The 18,080-nt window shown below is 47.2% G+C and overlaps 1 protein-coding gene across 1 annotated transcript in view; it reads right to left on the bottom strand.

Moving 5' to 3' along the window:
- Positions 1-896: 896 nt before the first annotated feature.
- The window catches only part of LOC139397355 (rho guanine nucleotide exchange factor 26-like), a gene marked incomplete at its 3' end in the record, with an annotated part of 41,637 nt that continues 24,453 nt past the window's right edge, over positions 897-18,080 (bottom strand). The window contains exons 7-10 of the mRNA XM_071144114.1: positions 6,031-6,183; positions 4,031-4,163; positions 1,255-1,329; positions 897-986 (exon numbers count right to left, since the gene is read on the bottom strand). Coding sequence (XP_071000215.1) covers positions 897-986; positions 1,255-1,329; positions 4,031-4,163; positions 6,031-6,183 — 451 coding nt within the window. The remainder of the gene's footprint in view (positions 987-1,254; positions 1,330-4,030; positions 4,164-6,030; positions 6,184-18,080) is intronic.

Consider the following 18,080-nt stretch of genomic DNA (forward strand, 5'->3'; position numbering starts at 1 on the left):
ATAATGCCCAGCTATAGAGTTACCATAATGCCCAGCTATAGAGTTACCATAATGCCCAGCTATAGAGTTACCATAATGCCCAGCTATAGAGTTACCATACTGCCCAGCTACAGAGTTACCATACTGCCCAGCTATAGAGTTACCATACTGCCCAGCTATAGAGTTACCATACTGCCCAGCTATAGAGTTACCATAATGCCCAGCTATAGAGTTACCATAATGCCCAGCTACAGAGTTACCATAATGCCCAGCTACAGAGTTACCATACTGCCCAGCTATAGAGTTACCATAATGCCCAGCTATAGAGTTACCATAATGCCCAGCTACAGAGTTACCATACTGCCCAGCTATAGAGTTACCATACTGCCCAGCTATAGAGTTACCATAATGCCCAGCTACAGAGTTACCATAAAGCCCAGCTATAGAGTTACCATACTGCCCAGCTATAGAGTTACCATACTGCCCAGCTATAGAGTTACCATAAAGCCCAGCTATAGAGTTACCATACTGCCCAGCTATAGAGTTACCATAATGCCCAGCTATAGAGTTACCATAAAGCCCAGCTATAGAGTTACCATAATGCCCAGCTATAGAGTTAACATACTGCCCAGCTATAGAGTTACCATACTGCCCAGCTATAGAGTTACCATAATGCCCAGCTACAGAGTTACCATAATGCCCAGCTATAGAGTTACCATAATGCCCAGCTATAGAGTTACCATAATGCCCAGCTATAGTTACCATAATGCCCAGCTATAGTTACCATAATGCCCAGCTACAGAGTTACCATAATGCCCAGCTACAGAGTTACCATAAAGCCCAGCTATAGAGTTACCATAATGCCCAGCTACAGAGTTACCATGCTATACTGCATAATTCCAAGCCCATCTCCTTACCTTGATTTTAAACTCCAGTTGGGAGTTGATGGTATACATCATCTCTGTTCTCTCCATGGTACGGGCCCCTTCGTTACACTGACGCACCACCTAACACACACACACACACACACACACACACACACACACACACACACACACACACACACACACACACACACACACACACACACACACACACACACACACACACACACACACACACACACACACACACACACACACAGCATGTGACTGTACTTACATGCAGGCTCACATACATAGACCAAAGGGAAACACAGGCTCTTCATGGAGCTCATGTTGAGATGGGCTTTGACATGGCATCAGTTTGGGTTTGACCCCCCAGTTGACCTCTTACCTTGCTGACTGATTGGAGGGCTTTCTTACAGGTCTCATACTGGGCAGAGTCCTTAGGAGCCTTCTGACAAATGACCTGGAACAGAGAGAGGGGTCAGGGGTCAGAGCAGATCACACACCCAGGAAAGAGTGTACTTTATCAAATGTAATAAAGTATTCTGTGTACACAGAGTATGATGAAGAAAGGCTGTGAGACAAGCTAGGGTTAACCACTTCGTTAATCTTGGGAGAGGCTTCTAGAACACATCTCTCTCACGCTAATGTCACGCACAAGTACACACACACATAGTGTGGTTGGAAGCAGTAAGTATCAACAAAACTTTCTCAGGACTCAAAAGCCCCCTACTTCATGGCCTAATATCCTGCCTTAAACCTCAGCCTCAAGGGAACATCTAAACTAGAGAACTAGAGAGAAGAGCAGAGAGATAGAACTGTAAGTGAAACCAACAACAACAAAGTAATTCTCCTTCCACAATAACTATAAATGAAGGCTAGTACAGTAGATGAAGGCTATTATAAATTAAGGCTACAGTAGTGTGTGTGTGTGTGTGTGTGTGTGTGTGTGTGTGTGTGTGTGTGTGTGTGTGTGTGTGTGTGTGTGTGTGTGTGTGTGTGTGTGTGTGTGTGTGTGTGTGTGTGTGTGTGTGTGTGTGTGTGTGTGTGTGTGTGTATGTTTGTGTGTGTGTGTGTGTGTGTGTGTGTGTGTGTGTGTGTGTGTGTGTGTGTGTGTGTGTGTGTGTGTGTGTGTGTGTGTGTGTGTGTGTGTGTGTGTGTGTGTGTGTGTGAGCTATAATAAAACGTATTAAAAGATTAGAGATCAGTAACACATGACAAGCTATTCCAGTTCAGCAAGACTGGAGGAGAGAGAGGAGAGGGGGAGAGAGAGGAGAGAGCAGTGGGAGGAGAGAGGAGAGGGAGGAGGAGAGAGAGAGAGGGAGGAGAGAGAGAGAGGGAGGAGAGAGAGAGAGAGGAGACGGTGGAGAGAGAGGAGACGGTGGAGAGAGAGAGAGGAGAGAGGAGAGGGAGGAGAGAGGGTGAGAGAGAGAGGGAGGAAGAGAGGGAGAGAGGGGGAGAGAGGAGAGAGAGTAGAGAGAGGAGAGACAGAGATGAGATAGAGGAGAGGGAGGGGAGAGAGAGGAGAGGGGGAGAGAGAGGAGAGGGAGGGGGGAGAGGAGAGGGGGAGAGAGAGGGGGAGAGAGGAGAGAGAGGAGAGAGGAGAGAGAGAGAGAGAGAGAGAGAGAGAGGAGAATGAGAGAGAGAGAGGAGAGAGAGGAGAGGAGAGGAGAGGAGGAGAGAGAGGAGAGGGAGGAGAGCGAGAGAGGAGAGAGAGAGCAGAGGGGGACTAACAGTGTGAGAACGAAAGTAATAGAAATAATAAACGCATGAGAGAATGAAGGGGGAGGGAGAAAGGAGGAAACAAGAGGCTGGTTTAGTGTAATCAATCTTCAGTGTTATGTAAGAGACAAAGTCCTTCAGAGAGTGAGAGTCATAAACAGACAAGGTGTGTGTGTATGTTCCTGCATGGTTATATACAGTACATTCAGACAGTATTCTGACCCCTCGACCTTTTCACACATTTTGTTACATTACAGCCTTATTCTAAAATGGATTATATTGCTTTTTTCCCCCTCCTCAATCTACACACAATACCTCATAATAACAAAGCAATAACCATGTTTTTTGAATTGTTCACCTCCCTGACCAAGGCCCTTCTCCCCTGATTTCTCTGTTTGGCCGGGTGGCCAGCTCTAGGAAGAGACTTGGTGGTTCCAAACTTCTTCCATTTAAGAATGATGGAGGACACTGTGTTCTTGGGGACCTTCAATGCTGCAGAAATGTTTTGGTACCCTTCCCCAGATCTGTGCCTCAACACAATCCTGTCTCAGAGCTCTACTGACAATTCCTTCTACCTCATGGCTTGGTTTTTGCTCTGACATGCACTGTCAACTGTGGGACCTCATATAGACAGGTGTGTGCCTTTACAAATCATGTCCAATAAAATTAATTTTACCACAGGTGAACTCCAATCAAGTTGTAGAAACATCTCAAGGATGATCAATGGAGACAGGATGGACCTGAGCTCAATTTAGAGTCTCATAGCAAAAGGTCTGAATACTTACATACATAAGGTATTTGTTTTATTATATTTAATATATTTGCAAAGTGTTCAGTATATGAGTGTCCAGTATATGAGTGTCCAGTATATGAGTGTCCAGTATATGAGTGTCCAGTATATGAGTGTTCAGTATATGAGTGTCCAGTATATGAGTGTTCCGTATATGAGTGTTCAGTATATGAGTGTTCAGTATATGAGTGTTCAGTATATGAGTGTCCAGTATATGAGTGTGTTAGATGAGTGTCCAGTATATGAGCATTAGATGTGTCCAGTATACGAGTGTTAAATGAGTGTCCCATATACAAATGTTCAGTATACGAGTGTTAAATGAGTGTCCCAAAAATGAGTGTCCAGTATACGAGTGTTAAATGAGTGTCCCATAGATGAGTGTCCAGTATGAGTGCATTAAATGTGTCCAGCATATGAGTGTCCAGCATATGAGTGTGTTAGATGTGCGTCTAGTGTATGAGTGTCCAGTATATGAGTGTCCAGGATATGAGTGTCCAGGATATGAGTGTCCAGTATATGAGTGTCCAGTATATGAGTGTCCAGTATATGAGTGTCCAGTGTATGAGTGTCCAGTGTATGAGTGTCCAGTGTATGAGTGTCCAGTATATGAGTGCCCAGGATATGAGTGTCCAGTATATGAGTGCTGTCTTACGTCCATCAGCAGAGGCAGGCGTGTGACTCTCTGCATCGGCAGGATCAGGAAGGAAATCATTGGGAGGTTCCTGCAGTCTGGGTGGCCCTCAATACGAGTCAACACCTCCTTAAACACTGGACTCTTACTACTTCTGCGACACACAGACAGAGAGACATAGAGAGAGACAGGCAGACACAGTGAGACAGACAGAGAGACAGAGGTCAGTCAGTCACAGTTCAAAGTTGACTTGTGTGTGCACGCATGCATGCGTATACAGTGGGGCAAAAAATTATTTAGTCAGCCACCAATTGTGCAAGTTCTCCCACTTAAAAAGATGAGAGGCCTGTAATTTCCATCATAGGTACACTTCAACTATGACAGACAAAATGAGGAAATGAGGAAAAAAATCCAGAAAATCACAATGTAGGATTTTTAATGAATTTATTTGCAAATTATGGTGGAAAATAAGTATTTGGTCAAACAACAAACTACAAACAAGCAGGATTTCAAGCAGGATTTCTGGCTCTCACAGACCTGTAACTTCTTCTTTAAGAGGCTCCGCTGTCTTCCACTCTTTACCTGTATTAATGTCACCTGTTTGAACTTGTTATCAGTATAAAAGACACCTGTCCACAACCTCAAACAGTCACACTACAAACTCCAATATGACCAAGACCAAAGAGCTATCAAAGGACACCAGAAACAAAATTGTAGACCTGCACCAGGCTGGAAGACTGAATATGCAATAGGTAATCAGCTTGGTTTGAAGAAATCAACTGTGGGAGCAATTATTAGGAAATGAAAGACATACAAGACCACTGATAATCTTCCCCGATCTGGGGCTCCACGCAAGATCTCACCCCGTGGGGTCAAAATGATCACAAGAACGGTGAGCAAAAATCTCAGAATCACACGGGGGGACCTAGTGAATGACCTGCAGAGAGCTGTGACCAAAGTAACAAAGCCTACCATCAGTAACACACTACGCCGCCAGGGACTCAAATCCTGGGGTGCCAGACGTGTCCCCCTGCTTAAGCCAGTACATGTCCAAGGCCGTCTGAAGTTTGCTAGAGTGCATTTGGATGATCCAGAAGAAGATTGGGAGAATGTCATATGGTCAGATGAAACCAAAATATAACTTTTTGGTAAAAACTTTGGAGGACAAAGAATGCTGAGTTGCATCCAAAGAACACCATACCTACTGTGAAGCATGGGGGTGGAAACATCATGCTTTGGGGCTGTTTTTCTGCAAAGGGACCAGGACGACTGATCCATGTAAAGGAAAGAATGAATGGGGCCATGTATTGTGAGATTTTGAGTGAAAACCTCCTTCCATCAGCAAGGGCATTGAAGATGAAACGTGGCTGGGTCTTTCAGCATGACAATGATCCCAAACACACCACCCGGGCAACGAAGGAGTGGCTTCGTAAGAAGCATTTCAAGGTCCTGGAGTGGCCTAGCCAGTCTCCAGATCTCAACCCCATAGAAAATCTTTGGAGGGAGTTGAAAGTCTGTGTTGCCCAGCAACAGCCCCAAAACATCACTGCTCTAGAGGAGATCTGCATGGAGGAATGGGCCAAAATACCAGCAACAGTGTGTGAAAACCGTGTGAAGACTTACAGAAAACGTTTGACCTCTGTCATTGCCAACAAAGGGTATATAACAAAGTATTGAGATAAACTTTTGTTATTGACCAAATACTTATTTTCCACCATAATTTGCAAATCAATTCATAAAAAATCCTACAATGTGATTTTCTGGATGTTTTCTCTCATTTTGTCTGTCATAGTTGAAGTGTACCTATGATGAAAATTACAGGCCGCTCTCATCTTTTTAAGTGGGAGAACTTGCACAATTGGTGGCTGACTAAATACTTTTTTGCCCCACTGTATATATATATATATATATATATATATAAAAACAATGCCCCACTGTATGTATATATGTATGTATGTATGTATATATATATATATATATATATATATATATGATGTGTGTGTGTGTGTGTGTACACTCACACTAGCTTCTGTAGGGTCCTCTGCTGATAAACCTCATTGGAGCAGTAGGTGATGTAGGGGTCAAAGTTGGACTGGGCGTGTCTGAACACGACGTCACTGATGTCATCTATAACAATGTTCTGCTGGTGTATATCCTCTAACTCTTTAAAGAACCTAACGAGGGAGAGGGAGAGGGACAGAGAGAGACAGAGACAGAAAGGGAGAGTGATAAAGTGGAAGATGGAGGCGGGGAGAGATCGAGATTGAGTTTTGATAAGGCTTTGTGCAATCAAAGAGGTTTATTCTCATGTACACAGAGATCAGTGGGAAATCAACAAGCACACTAGACCAGGGTTGTCAAACTCATTCCATGAAGGGCCTAATGTCTGCTGGTTTTTGTTTTTTCCTTTCAATTAAGACCTAGACCACCAGGTGAGGGGAGCTCCTTACTAATTAATCAATCAAGTCCACTGGAGGAGTGAAAACCTGCAGACACTCTGTAGAATGAGTTGGATTCCTGATCTAGAGCAATGCTTTACAAACAGGTTTTTTTTAAGGAACTCAGTCCAGCTTTAAACTTACTCTTGAAAGTTGTAATAGTAGAATGCATGGCAAAATGTATAGAATTGCACAAAAATTTGCTTCAAAACTGAAAAATGTTATCTGGATGATCTGCCTGTTTTAGTCATCTCATACACTCTCACAAACACAAACACACGCACAAAGGCAGGAAGTGTCTCTGACACCTGTCCCAGCCTCACCATATCATCACAGGAGAGAAACTCCCGGACTGCCTAAATTAGCTCGGTGGAATCATTAGCAGGTAACACACAGGGCTTCCTCTTCCTGTCAGCCTGGGGCAGATGGCCTCTAACAGCAGACCTGGTTTCCACGGTGATACACAGGAAACTGTCATACAGCCACAGGAAGTTGACCTCAACCAGTTAGCCCTTGTTTCAACTCATCTGCAGATCCACCTACAGTGACCTACCCCAGCCGCTGACACATTTCACACACACGATAGGCATCTGAAATAATTTCACTATTCAAATAATCCCATGACATTTTATTGGATATCCAGATCATCGAAATACATGCAAAAACAAATAACTTGGTTTAAACTTGGGTACAGCCTGCCCTGCAGCCGGACCGGGGAGGGGGCCGGTCCGTGTGACACAAGGGAGGGGGCCGGTCCGTGTTCCAGAGGGGAGGGGGCCGGTCTGTGTGACACAAGGGAGGGGGCCGGTCTGTGTGACACAGGGGAGGGGGCCGGTCTGTGTGACACAAGTGAGGGGGCCGGTCTGTGTGACACAGGGGAGGGGCCGGTCCGTGTGCCACAGGGGAGGGGGCCGGTCTGTGTGACACAAGTGAGGGGGCCGGTCCGTGTGCCACAGGGGAGGGGGCCGGTCTGTGTGACACAAGTGAGGGGGCCGGTCTGTGTGACACAGGAGAGGGGGCCGGTCTGTGTGACACAGGAGAGGGGGCCGGTCTGTGTTCCAGAGGGGAGGGGGCCAGTCTGTGTGATACAGGGGAGGGGGCCGGTCTGTGTGACACAAGGGAGGGGGAGTAGCGCTGACTCGGACTAGTTAGACAAACTTGTAGATGCCAGAGGTTATCAAATCAAATCAAATTTTATTTGTCACATACACATGGTTAGCAGATGTTAATGCGAGTGTAGCGAAATGCTTGTGCTTCTAGTTCCGACAATGCAGTAATAACAAGTAATCTAGCTAACAATTCCAAAACTACTGTCTTGTACACAGTTTAAGGGGATAAAGAATATGTACATAAGGATATATGAATGAGTGATGGTACAGAGCAGCATAGGCAGGATACAGTAGATGGTATCGAGTACAGTATGTACAAATGAGATGAGTATGTAAACAAAGTGGCATAGTTTAAAGTGGCTAGTGATACATGTATTACATAAGGATACAGTCGATGATATAGAGTACAGTATATACGTATGCATATGAGATGAATAATGTAGGGTAAGTAACATTATATAAGGTAGCATTGTTTAAAGTGGCTAGTGATATATTTACATCATTTCCCATCAATTCCCATTATTAAAGTGGCTGGAGTTGAGTCAGTGTCAGTGTGTTGGCAGCAGCCACTCAGTGTTAGTGGTGGCTGTTTAACAGTCTGATGGCCTTGAGATAGAAGCTGTTTTTCAGTCTATCGGTCCCAGCTTTGATGCACCTGTACTGACCTCGCCTTCTGGATGATAGCGGGGTGAACAGGCAGTGGCTCGGGTGGTTGATGTCCTTGATGATCTTTATGGCCTTCCTGTGACATCGGGTGGTGTAGGTGTCCTGGAGGGCAGGTAGTTTGCCCCCGGTGATGCGTTGTGCAGACCTCACTACCCTCTGGAGAGCCTTACGGTTGAGGGCGGTGCAGTTGCCATACCAGGCGGTGATACAGCCCGCCAGGATGCTCTCGATTGTGCATCTGTAGAAGTTTGTGAGTGCTTTTGGTGACAAGCCGAATTTCTTCAGCCTCCTGAGGTTGAAGAGGCGCTGCTGCGCCTTCTTCACGATGCTGTCTGTGTGAGTGGACCAATTCAGTTTGTCTGTGATGTGTATGCCGAGGAACTTAAAACTTGCTACCCTCTCCACTACTGTTCCATCGATGTGGATAGGGGGGTGTTCCCTCTGCTGTTTCCTGAAGTCCACAATCATCTCCTTAGTTTTGTTAATGTTGAGTGTGAGGTTATTTTCCTGACACCACACTCCGAGGGCCCTCACCTCCTCCCTGTAGGCCGTCTCGTCGTTGTTGGTAATCAAGCCTACCACTGTTGTGTCGTCCGCAAACTTGATGATTGAGTTGGAGGCGTGCGTGGCCACGCAGTCGTGGGTGAACAGGGAGTACAGGAGAGGGCTCAGAACGCACCCTTGTGGGGCCCCAGTGTTGAGGATCAGCGGGGAGGAGATGTTGTTGCCTACCCTCACCACCTGGGGGCGGCCCGTCAGGAAGTCCAGTACCCAGTTGCACAGGGCGGGGTCGAGACCCAGGGTCTCGAGCTTGATGACGAGCTTGGAGGGTACTATGGTGTTGAATGCCGAGCTGTAGTCGATGAACAGCATTCTCACATAGGTATTCCTCTTGTCCAGATGGGTTAGGGCAGTGTGCAGTGTGGTTGAGATTGCATCGTCTGTGGACCTATTTGGGCGGTAAGCAAATTGGAGTGGGTCTAGGGTGTCAGGTAGGGTGGAGGTGATATGGTCCTTGACTAGTCTCTCAAAGCACTTCATGATGACGGATGTGAGTGCTACGGGGCGGTAGTCGTTTAGCTCAGTTACCTTAGCTTTCTTGGGAACAGGAACAATGGTGGCCCTCTTGAAGCATGTGGGAACAGCAGACTGGTATAGGGATTGATTGAATATGTCCGTAAACACACCGGCCAGCTGGTCTGCGCATGCTCTGAGGGCGCGGCTGGGGATGCCGTCTGGGCCTGCAGCCTTGCGAGGGTTAACACGTTTAAATGTCTTACTCACCTCGGCTGCAGTGAAGGAGAGACTGCATGTTTTCGTTGCAGGCCGTGTCAGTGGCACTGTATTGTCCTCAAAGCGGGCAAAAAAGTTATTTAGTCTGCCTGGGAGCAAGACATCCTGGTCCGTGACTGGGCTGGATTTCTTCCTGTAGTCCGTGATTGACTGTAGACCCTGTCACATGCCTCTTGTGTCTGAGCCGTTGAATTGAGATTCTACTTTGTCTCTGTACTGGCGCTTAGCTTGTTTGATAGCCTTGCGGAGGGAATAGCTGCACTGTTTGTATTCGGTCATGTTACCAGACACCTTGCCCTGATTAAAAGCAGTGGTTCGCGCTTTCAGTTTCACACGAATGCTGCCATCAATCCACGGTTTCTGGTTAGGGAATGTTTTAATCGTTGCTATGGGAACGACATCTTCAACGCACGTTCTAATGAACTCGCACACCGAATCAGCGTATTCGTCAATGATGTTATCTGACGCAATACGAAACATCTCCCAGTCCACGTGATGGAAGCAGTCTTGGAGTGTGGAGTCAGCTTGGTCGGACCAGCGTTGGACAGACCTCAGCGTGGGAGCCTCTTGTTTTAGTTTCTGTCTGTAGGCAGGGATCAACAAAATGGAGTCGTGGTCAGCTTTTCCGAAAGGGGGGCGGGGCAGGGCCTTATATGCGTTGCGGAAGTTAGAGTAACAATGATCCAAGGTCTTTCCACCCCTGGTTGCGCAATCGATATGCTGATAAAATTTAGGGAGTCTTGTTTTCAGATTAGCCTTGTTAAAATCCCCAGCTACAATGAATGCAGCCTCCGGATAAATCGTTTCCAGTTTGCAGAGAGTTAAATAAAGTTCGTTCAGAGCCATCGATGTGTCTGCTTGTGGGGGGATATATACGGCTGTGATTATAATCGAAGAGAATTCTCTTGGTAGATAATGCGGTCTACATTTGATTGTGAGGAATTCTAAATCAGGTGAACAGAAGGATTTGAGTTCCTGTATGTTTCTTTCATCACACCATGTCACGTTGGCCATGAGGCATACGCCCCCGCCCCTCTTATTAATCATCCCATCTGGTTGTGCCGGTCTGCTTGCTAAGACAGCCGGCTAGCAAGGCTAGTTCTGCTCTCCCCGTCCTCGTCTACAACAAGGCTAGCTTAGGCTGTGTTGCTGTGCTCCCCGTCCTCGTCTACAACAAGGCTAGTTCAGGCTGTGTTGCTGCGCTCCCCGTCCTCGTCTACAAGGCTAGTTCAGGCTGTGTTGCTGCGCTCCCCGTCCTCGTCTACAACAAGGCTAGTTCAGGCTGTGTTGCTGCGCTCCCCGTCCTCGTCTACAACAAGGCTAGTTCAGGCTGTGTTGCTGCGCTCCCCGTCCTCGTCTACAACAAGGCTAGTTCAGGCTGTGTTGCTGCGCTCCCCGTCCTCGTCAACAACAAGGCTAGTTCAGGCTGTGTTGCTGCGCTCCCAGTCCTAGTCTACAACAAGGCTAGTTCAGGCTGTGTTGCTGCGCTCCCCGTCCTCGTCTACAACAAGGCTAGTTCAGGCTGTGTTTCTGTGCTCCCTGTCCTCGTCTACAACAAGGCCAGTTCAGGCTGTGTTGCTGTGCTCCCCGTCCTCGTCTACAACAAGGCTAGTTCAGGCTGTGTTGCTGCACTACCCGTCCTCGTCTACAACAAGGCTAGTTCAGGCTGTGTTGCTGCGCTCCCCATCCTCGTCTACAACAAGGCTAGTTCAGGCTGTGTTGCTGCGCTCCCAGTCCTCGTCTACAACAAGGTTAGTTCAGGCTGTGTTGCTGCGCTCCCAGTCCTCGTCTACAACAAGGCTAGTTCAGGCTGTGTTGCTGCGCTCCCAGTCCTCGTATACAACAAGGCTAATTCAGGCTGTGTTGCTGCGCTCCCCGTCCTCATCTACAACAAGGCTAGTTCAGGCTGTGTTGCTGTGCTCCCCGTCCTCGTCTACAACAAGGCTAGTTCAGGCTGTGTTGCTGTGCTCCCCGTCCTCGTCTACAACAAGGCTAGTTCAGGCTGTGTTGCTGCGCTCCCCGTCCTCGTCTACAACAACTCCATTTAGATGAAACAACAGTCTACCTGTTGGTGGGTGTTGTCTAGTCCTTCTCATTAAGGTAATGTCATTCTGTCATTTTAATTCCATTTTGCATTGATTACAAACATCCCAGTTCACCTGCTGGGCTGTGGAGCCTCTGACTGTAGTGCCACTTTGATTGGCCGACAACAACAAGCTCCACGCGTGTGGAGGCTATGTATGGTACGTATTTTTATTGGGCCGCATGGAAAAAAAATAAATAACACAAAAAAAGACATTCAAAAGTTTGTTGTTTTATTAAATTAAGAATTTCAAATGTCATGGTATGTTGTAATTGATAAAATAGACCTATAATATACATTTCTTCAGAAAAAGTAGTCGACTAATCGAATACTAACGTCCGTTCAGATATTGGAATAAAGAAACATCTGAATAACCACAGCCATCCCTATACGCCTCTCTAACACAGCCATCCCTATACGCCTCTCTAACACAGCCATCCCTATACGCCTCTCTAACACAGCCATCCCTATACGCCTCTCTAACACAGCCATCCCTATACGCCTCTCTAACACAGCCATCCCTATACGCCTCTCTAACACAGCCATCCCTATACGCCTCTCTAACACAGCCATCCCTATACGCCTCTCTAACACAGCCATCCCTATACGCCTCTCTAACACAGCCATCCCTATACGCCTCTCTAACACAGCCATCCCTATACGCCTCTCTAACACAGCCATCCCTATACGCCTCTCTAACACAGCCATCCCTATACGCCTCTCTAACACAGCCATCCCTATACGCCTCTCTAACACAGCCATCCCTATACGCCTCTCTAACACAGCCATCCCTATACGCCTCTCTAACACAGCCATCCCTATACGCCTCTCTAACACAGCCATCCCTATACGCCTCTCTAACACAGCCATCCCTATACGCCTCTCTAACACAGCCATCCCTATACGCCTCTCTAACACAGCCATCCCTATACGCCTCTCTAACACAGCCATCCCTATACGCCTCTCTAACACAGCCATCCCTATACGCCTCTCTAACACAGCCATCCCTATACGCCTCTCTAACACAGCCATCCCTATACGCCTCTCTAACACAGCCATCCCTATACGCCTCTCTAACACAGCCATCCCTATACGCCTCTCTAACACAGCCATCCCTATACGCCTCTCTAACACAGCCATCCCTATACGCCTCTCTAACACAGCCATCCCTATACGCCTCTCTAACACAGCCATCCCTATACGCCTCTCTAACACAGCCATCCCTATACGCCTCTCTAACACAGCCATCCCTATACGCCTCTCTAACACAGCCATCCCTATACGCCTCTCTAACACAGCCATCCCTATACGCCTCTCTAACACAGCCATCCCTATACGCCTCTCTAACACAGCCATCCCTATACGCCTCTCTAACACAGCCATCCCTATACGCCTCTCTAACACAGCCATCCCTATACGCCTCTCTAACACAGCCATCCCTATACGCCTCTCTAACACAGCCATCCCTATACGCCTCTCTAACACAGCCATCCCTATACGCCTCATCTAACACAGCCATCCCTATACGCCTCTCTAACACAGTATTCTGAGACCTGACTATTTCTAGCAAACATTGCTATGGTGGAAATGATGACGACCCTCATCAGGATAAAACCCAGGCACTATAACCCTTCCCAAACCCAGGCACTATAACCCTTCCCTAAACCCAGGCACTATAACCCTTCCCTAAACCCAGGCACTATAACCCTTCCCTAAACCCAGGCACTATAACCCTTCCCTAAACCCAGGCACTATAACCCTTCCCTAAACCCAGGCACTATAACCCTTCCCTAAACCCAGGCACTATAACCCTTCCCTAAACCCAGGCACTATAACCCTTCCCTAAACCCAGGCACTATAACCCTTCCCTAAACCCAGGCACTATAACCCTTCCCTAAACCCAGGCACTATAACCCTTCCCTAAACCCAGGCACTATAACCCTTCCCTAAACCCAGGCACTATAACCCTTCCCTAAACCCAGGCACTATAACCCTTCCCTAAACCCAGGCACTATAACCCTTCCCTAAACCCAGGCACTATAACCCTTCCCTAAACCCAGGCACTATAACCCTTCCCTAAACCCAGGCACTATAACCCTTCCCTAAACCCAGGCACTATAACCATTCCCTAAAGCCAGGCACTATAACCCTTCCCTAAAGCTGTCCTCTGCCCCACACTCTTCTCAATTTACATCAACAACATAGCTCAGGCCGTAGAAAGCTCTCTCATCCATTTATATGCAGATGATACAGTCTTATAATCAGCTGGCGCCTCCCCGGATTTTGTGTTAAATGATCTACAACAAAGCTTTCTTAGTGTCCAACAAGCTTTCTCTACCCTTAACCTTGTTCTGAATACCTCCAAAACAAATCATGTGATGTGGTTTGGTAAGAAGAATGCCCCTCCTCCCACAGGTGTGATTACTACCTCTGAGGGTTTAGAGCTTGAGGTAGTCAGCAGGCAAGGGTGCTCTCGAGCGACTAGATGTTCTTTACCATTCGGGCCATTAGATTTTCCACCAATGCTCCTTATAGGACACATCATTGCACTCTATACTCCTCTGTAGACTGGCCATCTCTGTATACCCGTCACAAGACCCACTGGTTGATGCTTATTTATAAAACCCTGTTAGGCCTCACTCCCCCCTATCTGAGATATCTACTGCAGCCCTCATCCTCCACATACAACACCCGTTCTGCCAGTCACATTCTGTTAAAGGTCCCCAATCACAGACATCTCTGAATCGCTCCTCTTTTCAGTTCGCTGCAGCTTGCGACTGGAACGAGCTGCAACAAACACTCAAACTGGACAGTTTTATCTCAGGCTCTTCACTCAAAGACTCAATCATGGACACTCTTACTGACAGTTGTGGCTGCTTTGCGTGACGTATTGTTGTCTCTACCTTCTTGCCTTTTGTGCTGTTGTCTGTGCTCAATGTTTGTACCATGTTTTTTGCTGCTACCATGTTGTGTTGCTACCATGTTGTTGCCATGTGGTGTCGTTACCATGCTGTTGTCATTTTGAGGTGCTACCATGTTGCCATGTTGAGGTGCTACCATGTTGTTGCCATGTTGTGGTGCTACCATGTTGTTGCCATGTTGTGTTGCTACCATGTTGTTGCCATGTTGTGTTGCTACCATGTTGTTGCCATGTTGTGTTGCTACCATGTTGTTGTCAAGTTGTGTTGCTACCATGTTGTTGCCATGTTGTGTTGCTACCATGTTGTTGCCATGTGTTGCTACCATGTTGTTGCCATGTTGTGTTGCTACCATGTTGTTGTCAAGTTGTGTTGCTACCATGTTGTTGTCATGTTGAGTTGCTACCATGTTGTTGTCAAGTTGTGTTGCTACCATGTTGTTGCCATGTTGAGGTGCTACCATGTTGTTGTCAAGTTGTGTTGCTACCATGTTGTTGTCAAGTTGTGTTGCTACCATGTTGTTGTCAAGTTGTGTTGCTACCATGTTGTTACCATGTTGAGTTGCTACCATGTTGTTGTCAAGTTGTGTTGCTACCATGTTGTTGCCATGTTGAGTTGCTACCATGTTGTTGCCATGTTGAGTTGCTACCATGTTGTTGCCAAGTTGTGTTGCTACCATGTTGTTGCCATGTTGAGTTGCTACCATGTTGTTGCCATGTTGAGTTGCTACCATGTTGTTGTCATGTTGAGTTGCTACCATGTTGTTGTCAAGTTGTGTTGCTACCATGTTGTTGCCATGTTGTGTTGCTACCATGTTGTTGCCATGTTGAGTTGCTACCATGTTGTTGTCAAGTTGTGTTGCTACCATGTTGTTGCCATGTTGTGTTGCTACCATGTTGTTGCCATGTTGAGTTGCTACCATGTTGTTGTCAAGTTGTGTTGCTACCATGTTGTTGCCTTGTTGAGTTGCTACCATGTTGTTGTCAAGTTGTGTTGCTACTAGGGCTGGGCGATATGATATATATTGTGTGACGATAGACGTTTTTCTATCGTTTCATATTATGCTCATATTGTTTATTTCATTGTGTTGCAAATCACACTCTTTATGGCAAAATGTTTAGTCAATTGGACAACGCTTTGCAACACAAACCAACGTGGAAGAGAGTGAGAGTGTCACGACATGGAGCTCCTACCTAAAAGAGGGGCTACTTCGGTCGCATGGACGTGGTTAAGGTTTGAAGTCTGACACCGACCAGAAAACCGTCCTCTGTAAAACATGCCGCAGGCCGGTCCAGACAACACGCTCAAACACCACTAACTCTTTTACCACCTACGCAGGAGTCATGTGGAACAGGCCGGTCCTGACAACAGGCTCAAACACCACTAACTCTTTTACCACCTACGCAAGAATCATGTGGAACAGGCCGGTCCCGACAACAGGCTCAAACATCACTAACTCTTTTACCACCTACGCAAGAATCATGTGGAACAGGCCGGTCCCGACAACAGGCTCAAACATCACAAACTATTTTACCACCTACGCAAGAATCATGTGGAACAGGCCGGTCCCGACAACACGCTCAAACACCACTAACTCTTTTACCACCTACACAAGAATCATGTGGAACAGGCCGGTCCCGACAACACGCTCAAACACCACTAACTCTTTTACCACCTACGCAGGAGTCATGTGGAACAGTACGGAGAGAGTCTACGGGTGAGACCCAAAAAAGTAGAGTCGAGTGCTCAAAACAAACCCCCGACTCAGACGTTGAAGAGGCTTTTGTCCTTGTCACAGTATATAGGAGGGTCAAAGAACCATGAAGATGGAAGGAGATATATGGCAAAGAACCATGAAGATGGAAGGAGATAACAGCTGCAGTTACAACTTACATCTGCAAAGACATGGCCCCAATTTACACGGTCCAGAAACAGGGGTTTCGTGAGATGGTCCTAACACTCGACCCAAGGTACCAAATGCAAATTGACATGTGTATTAATGGCAAAATAACATGAAAAACAGGCAAGCCCCCCTAAAATATATATATTTCAAGGCCTATATTTATTTTGTTTGAAACTTTAGTTGAAGTGTTTTACATTTACCTTTAGGTTCTATAGATTAACATTTTATATTTTGTTACATGCTTAATTTAACATTTGCACAGGTTCTAAACAAAATAAATAATCAAATATGAGTAAACACTTTTTAATTTGTTGAGTATAATTAAAACTGTAATAAGAAATAGGCCTTTACATAAACTATTTATTCATTGAATTTACAAACAAATGTGTATATCGTGATATGTATCGCTATCGGGGATCTCAAGTGGTGCAGCGGTCTAAGACACTGCATCCCAGTGCAAAAGCTGTCCCTCCTAAAGATGTCCCCTGTCCCTCCTAAAGATATAAAGCTGTCCCCTGCCCCTCCTAAAGCTGTCCCCTGCCCCTCCTAAAGCTGTCCCCTGCCCCTCCTAAAGATGTCCCCTGTCCCTCCTAAAGATGTCCCCTGCCCCTCCTAAAGCTGTCCCCTGCCCCTCCTAAAGCTGCCCCCTGCCCCTCCTAAAGCTGTCCCCTGCCCCTCCTAAAGCTGTCCCCTGCCCCTCCTACTAAAGCTGTCCCCTGCCCCTCCTACTAAAGCTGTCCCCTGCCCCTCCTACTAAAGCTGTCCCCTGCCCATCCTACTAAAGCTGTCCCCTGCCCCTCCTACTAAAGCTGTCCCCTGCCCCCCCTACTAAAGCTGTCCCCTGCCCCTCTTACTAAAGCTGTCCCCTGCCCATCCTACTAAAGCTGTCCCCTGCCCCTCCTCCTAAAGATGTCCCCTGCCCCTCCTAAAGATGTCCCCTGCCCCTCCTAAAGATGTCCCCTGCCCCTCCTAAAGATGTCCCCTGACCCTCCTAAAGATGTCCCCTGACCCTCCTAAAGATGTCCCCTGACCCTCCTAAAGATGTCCCCTGCCCCTCCTAAAGATGTCCCCTGACCCTCCTAAAGATGTCCCCTGACCCTCCTAAAGATGTCCCCTGACCCTCCTAAAGATGTCCCCTGACCCCCCTAAAGCTGTCCCCTGCCCCTCCTAAAGATGTCCCCTGCCCCTCCTAACGATGTCCCCCGTCATTCCTAAAGCTGTCCCCTGCCCCTCCTACTAAAGCTGTCCCCTGCCCCTCCTAAAGCTGTCCCCCGTCATTCCTAAAGCTGTCCCCTGACAACTGGCCTGCCAGGACACACCAGTTACCAGGTTCAGATCACACACACTGTACTGGAGGACACTGCTGCAGGGGACGGTCTGACTGACCCAGATAAACACCAATCAGAGAGGAGACTGTGCTGCAGGGGACGGTCTGACTGACCCAGATAAACACCAATCAGAGAGGAGACTGTGATGCAGGGGACGGTCTGACTGACCCAGATAAACACCAATCAGAGAGGAGACTGTGCTGCAGGGGACGGTCTGCCTGACCCAGATAAACACCAGTCAGAGAGAACACTGTGGTGAAGAACAGGGGGAAGGGGTGATGAGGGAAGAGGAAGGAGAGGAGAGGGTGGAGGACAAGGTTTCCACTGGAGCCA

The sequence above is a fragment of the Oncorhynchus clarkii genome, unplaced genomic scaffold, assembly GCF_045791955.1.
Source record: "Oncorhynchus clarkii lewisi isolate Uvic-CL-2024 unplaced genomic scaffold, UVic_Ocla_1.0 unplaced_contig_13490_pilon_pilon, whole genome shotgun sequence".
NCBI classification, from domain to species: domain Eukaryota; kingdom Metazoa; phylum Chordata; class Actinopteri; order Salmoniformes; family Salmonidae; genus Oncorhynchus; species Oncorhynchus clarkii.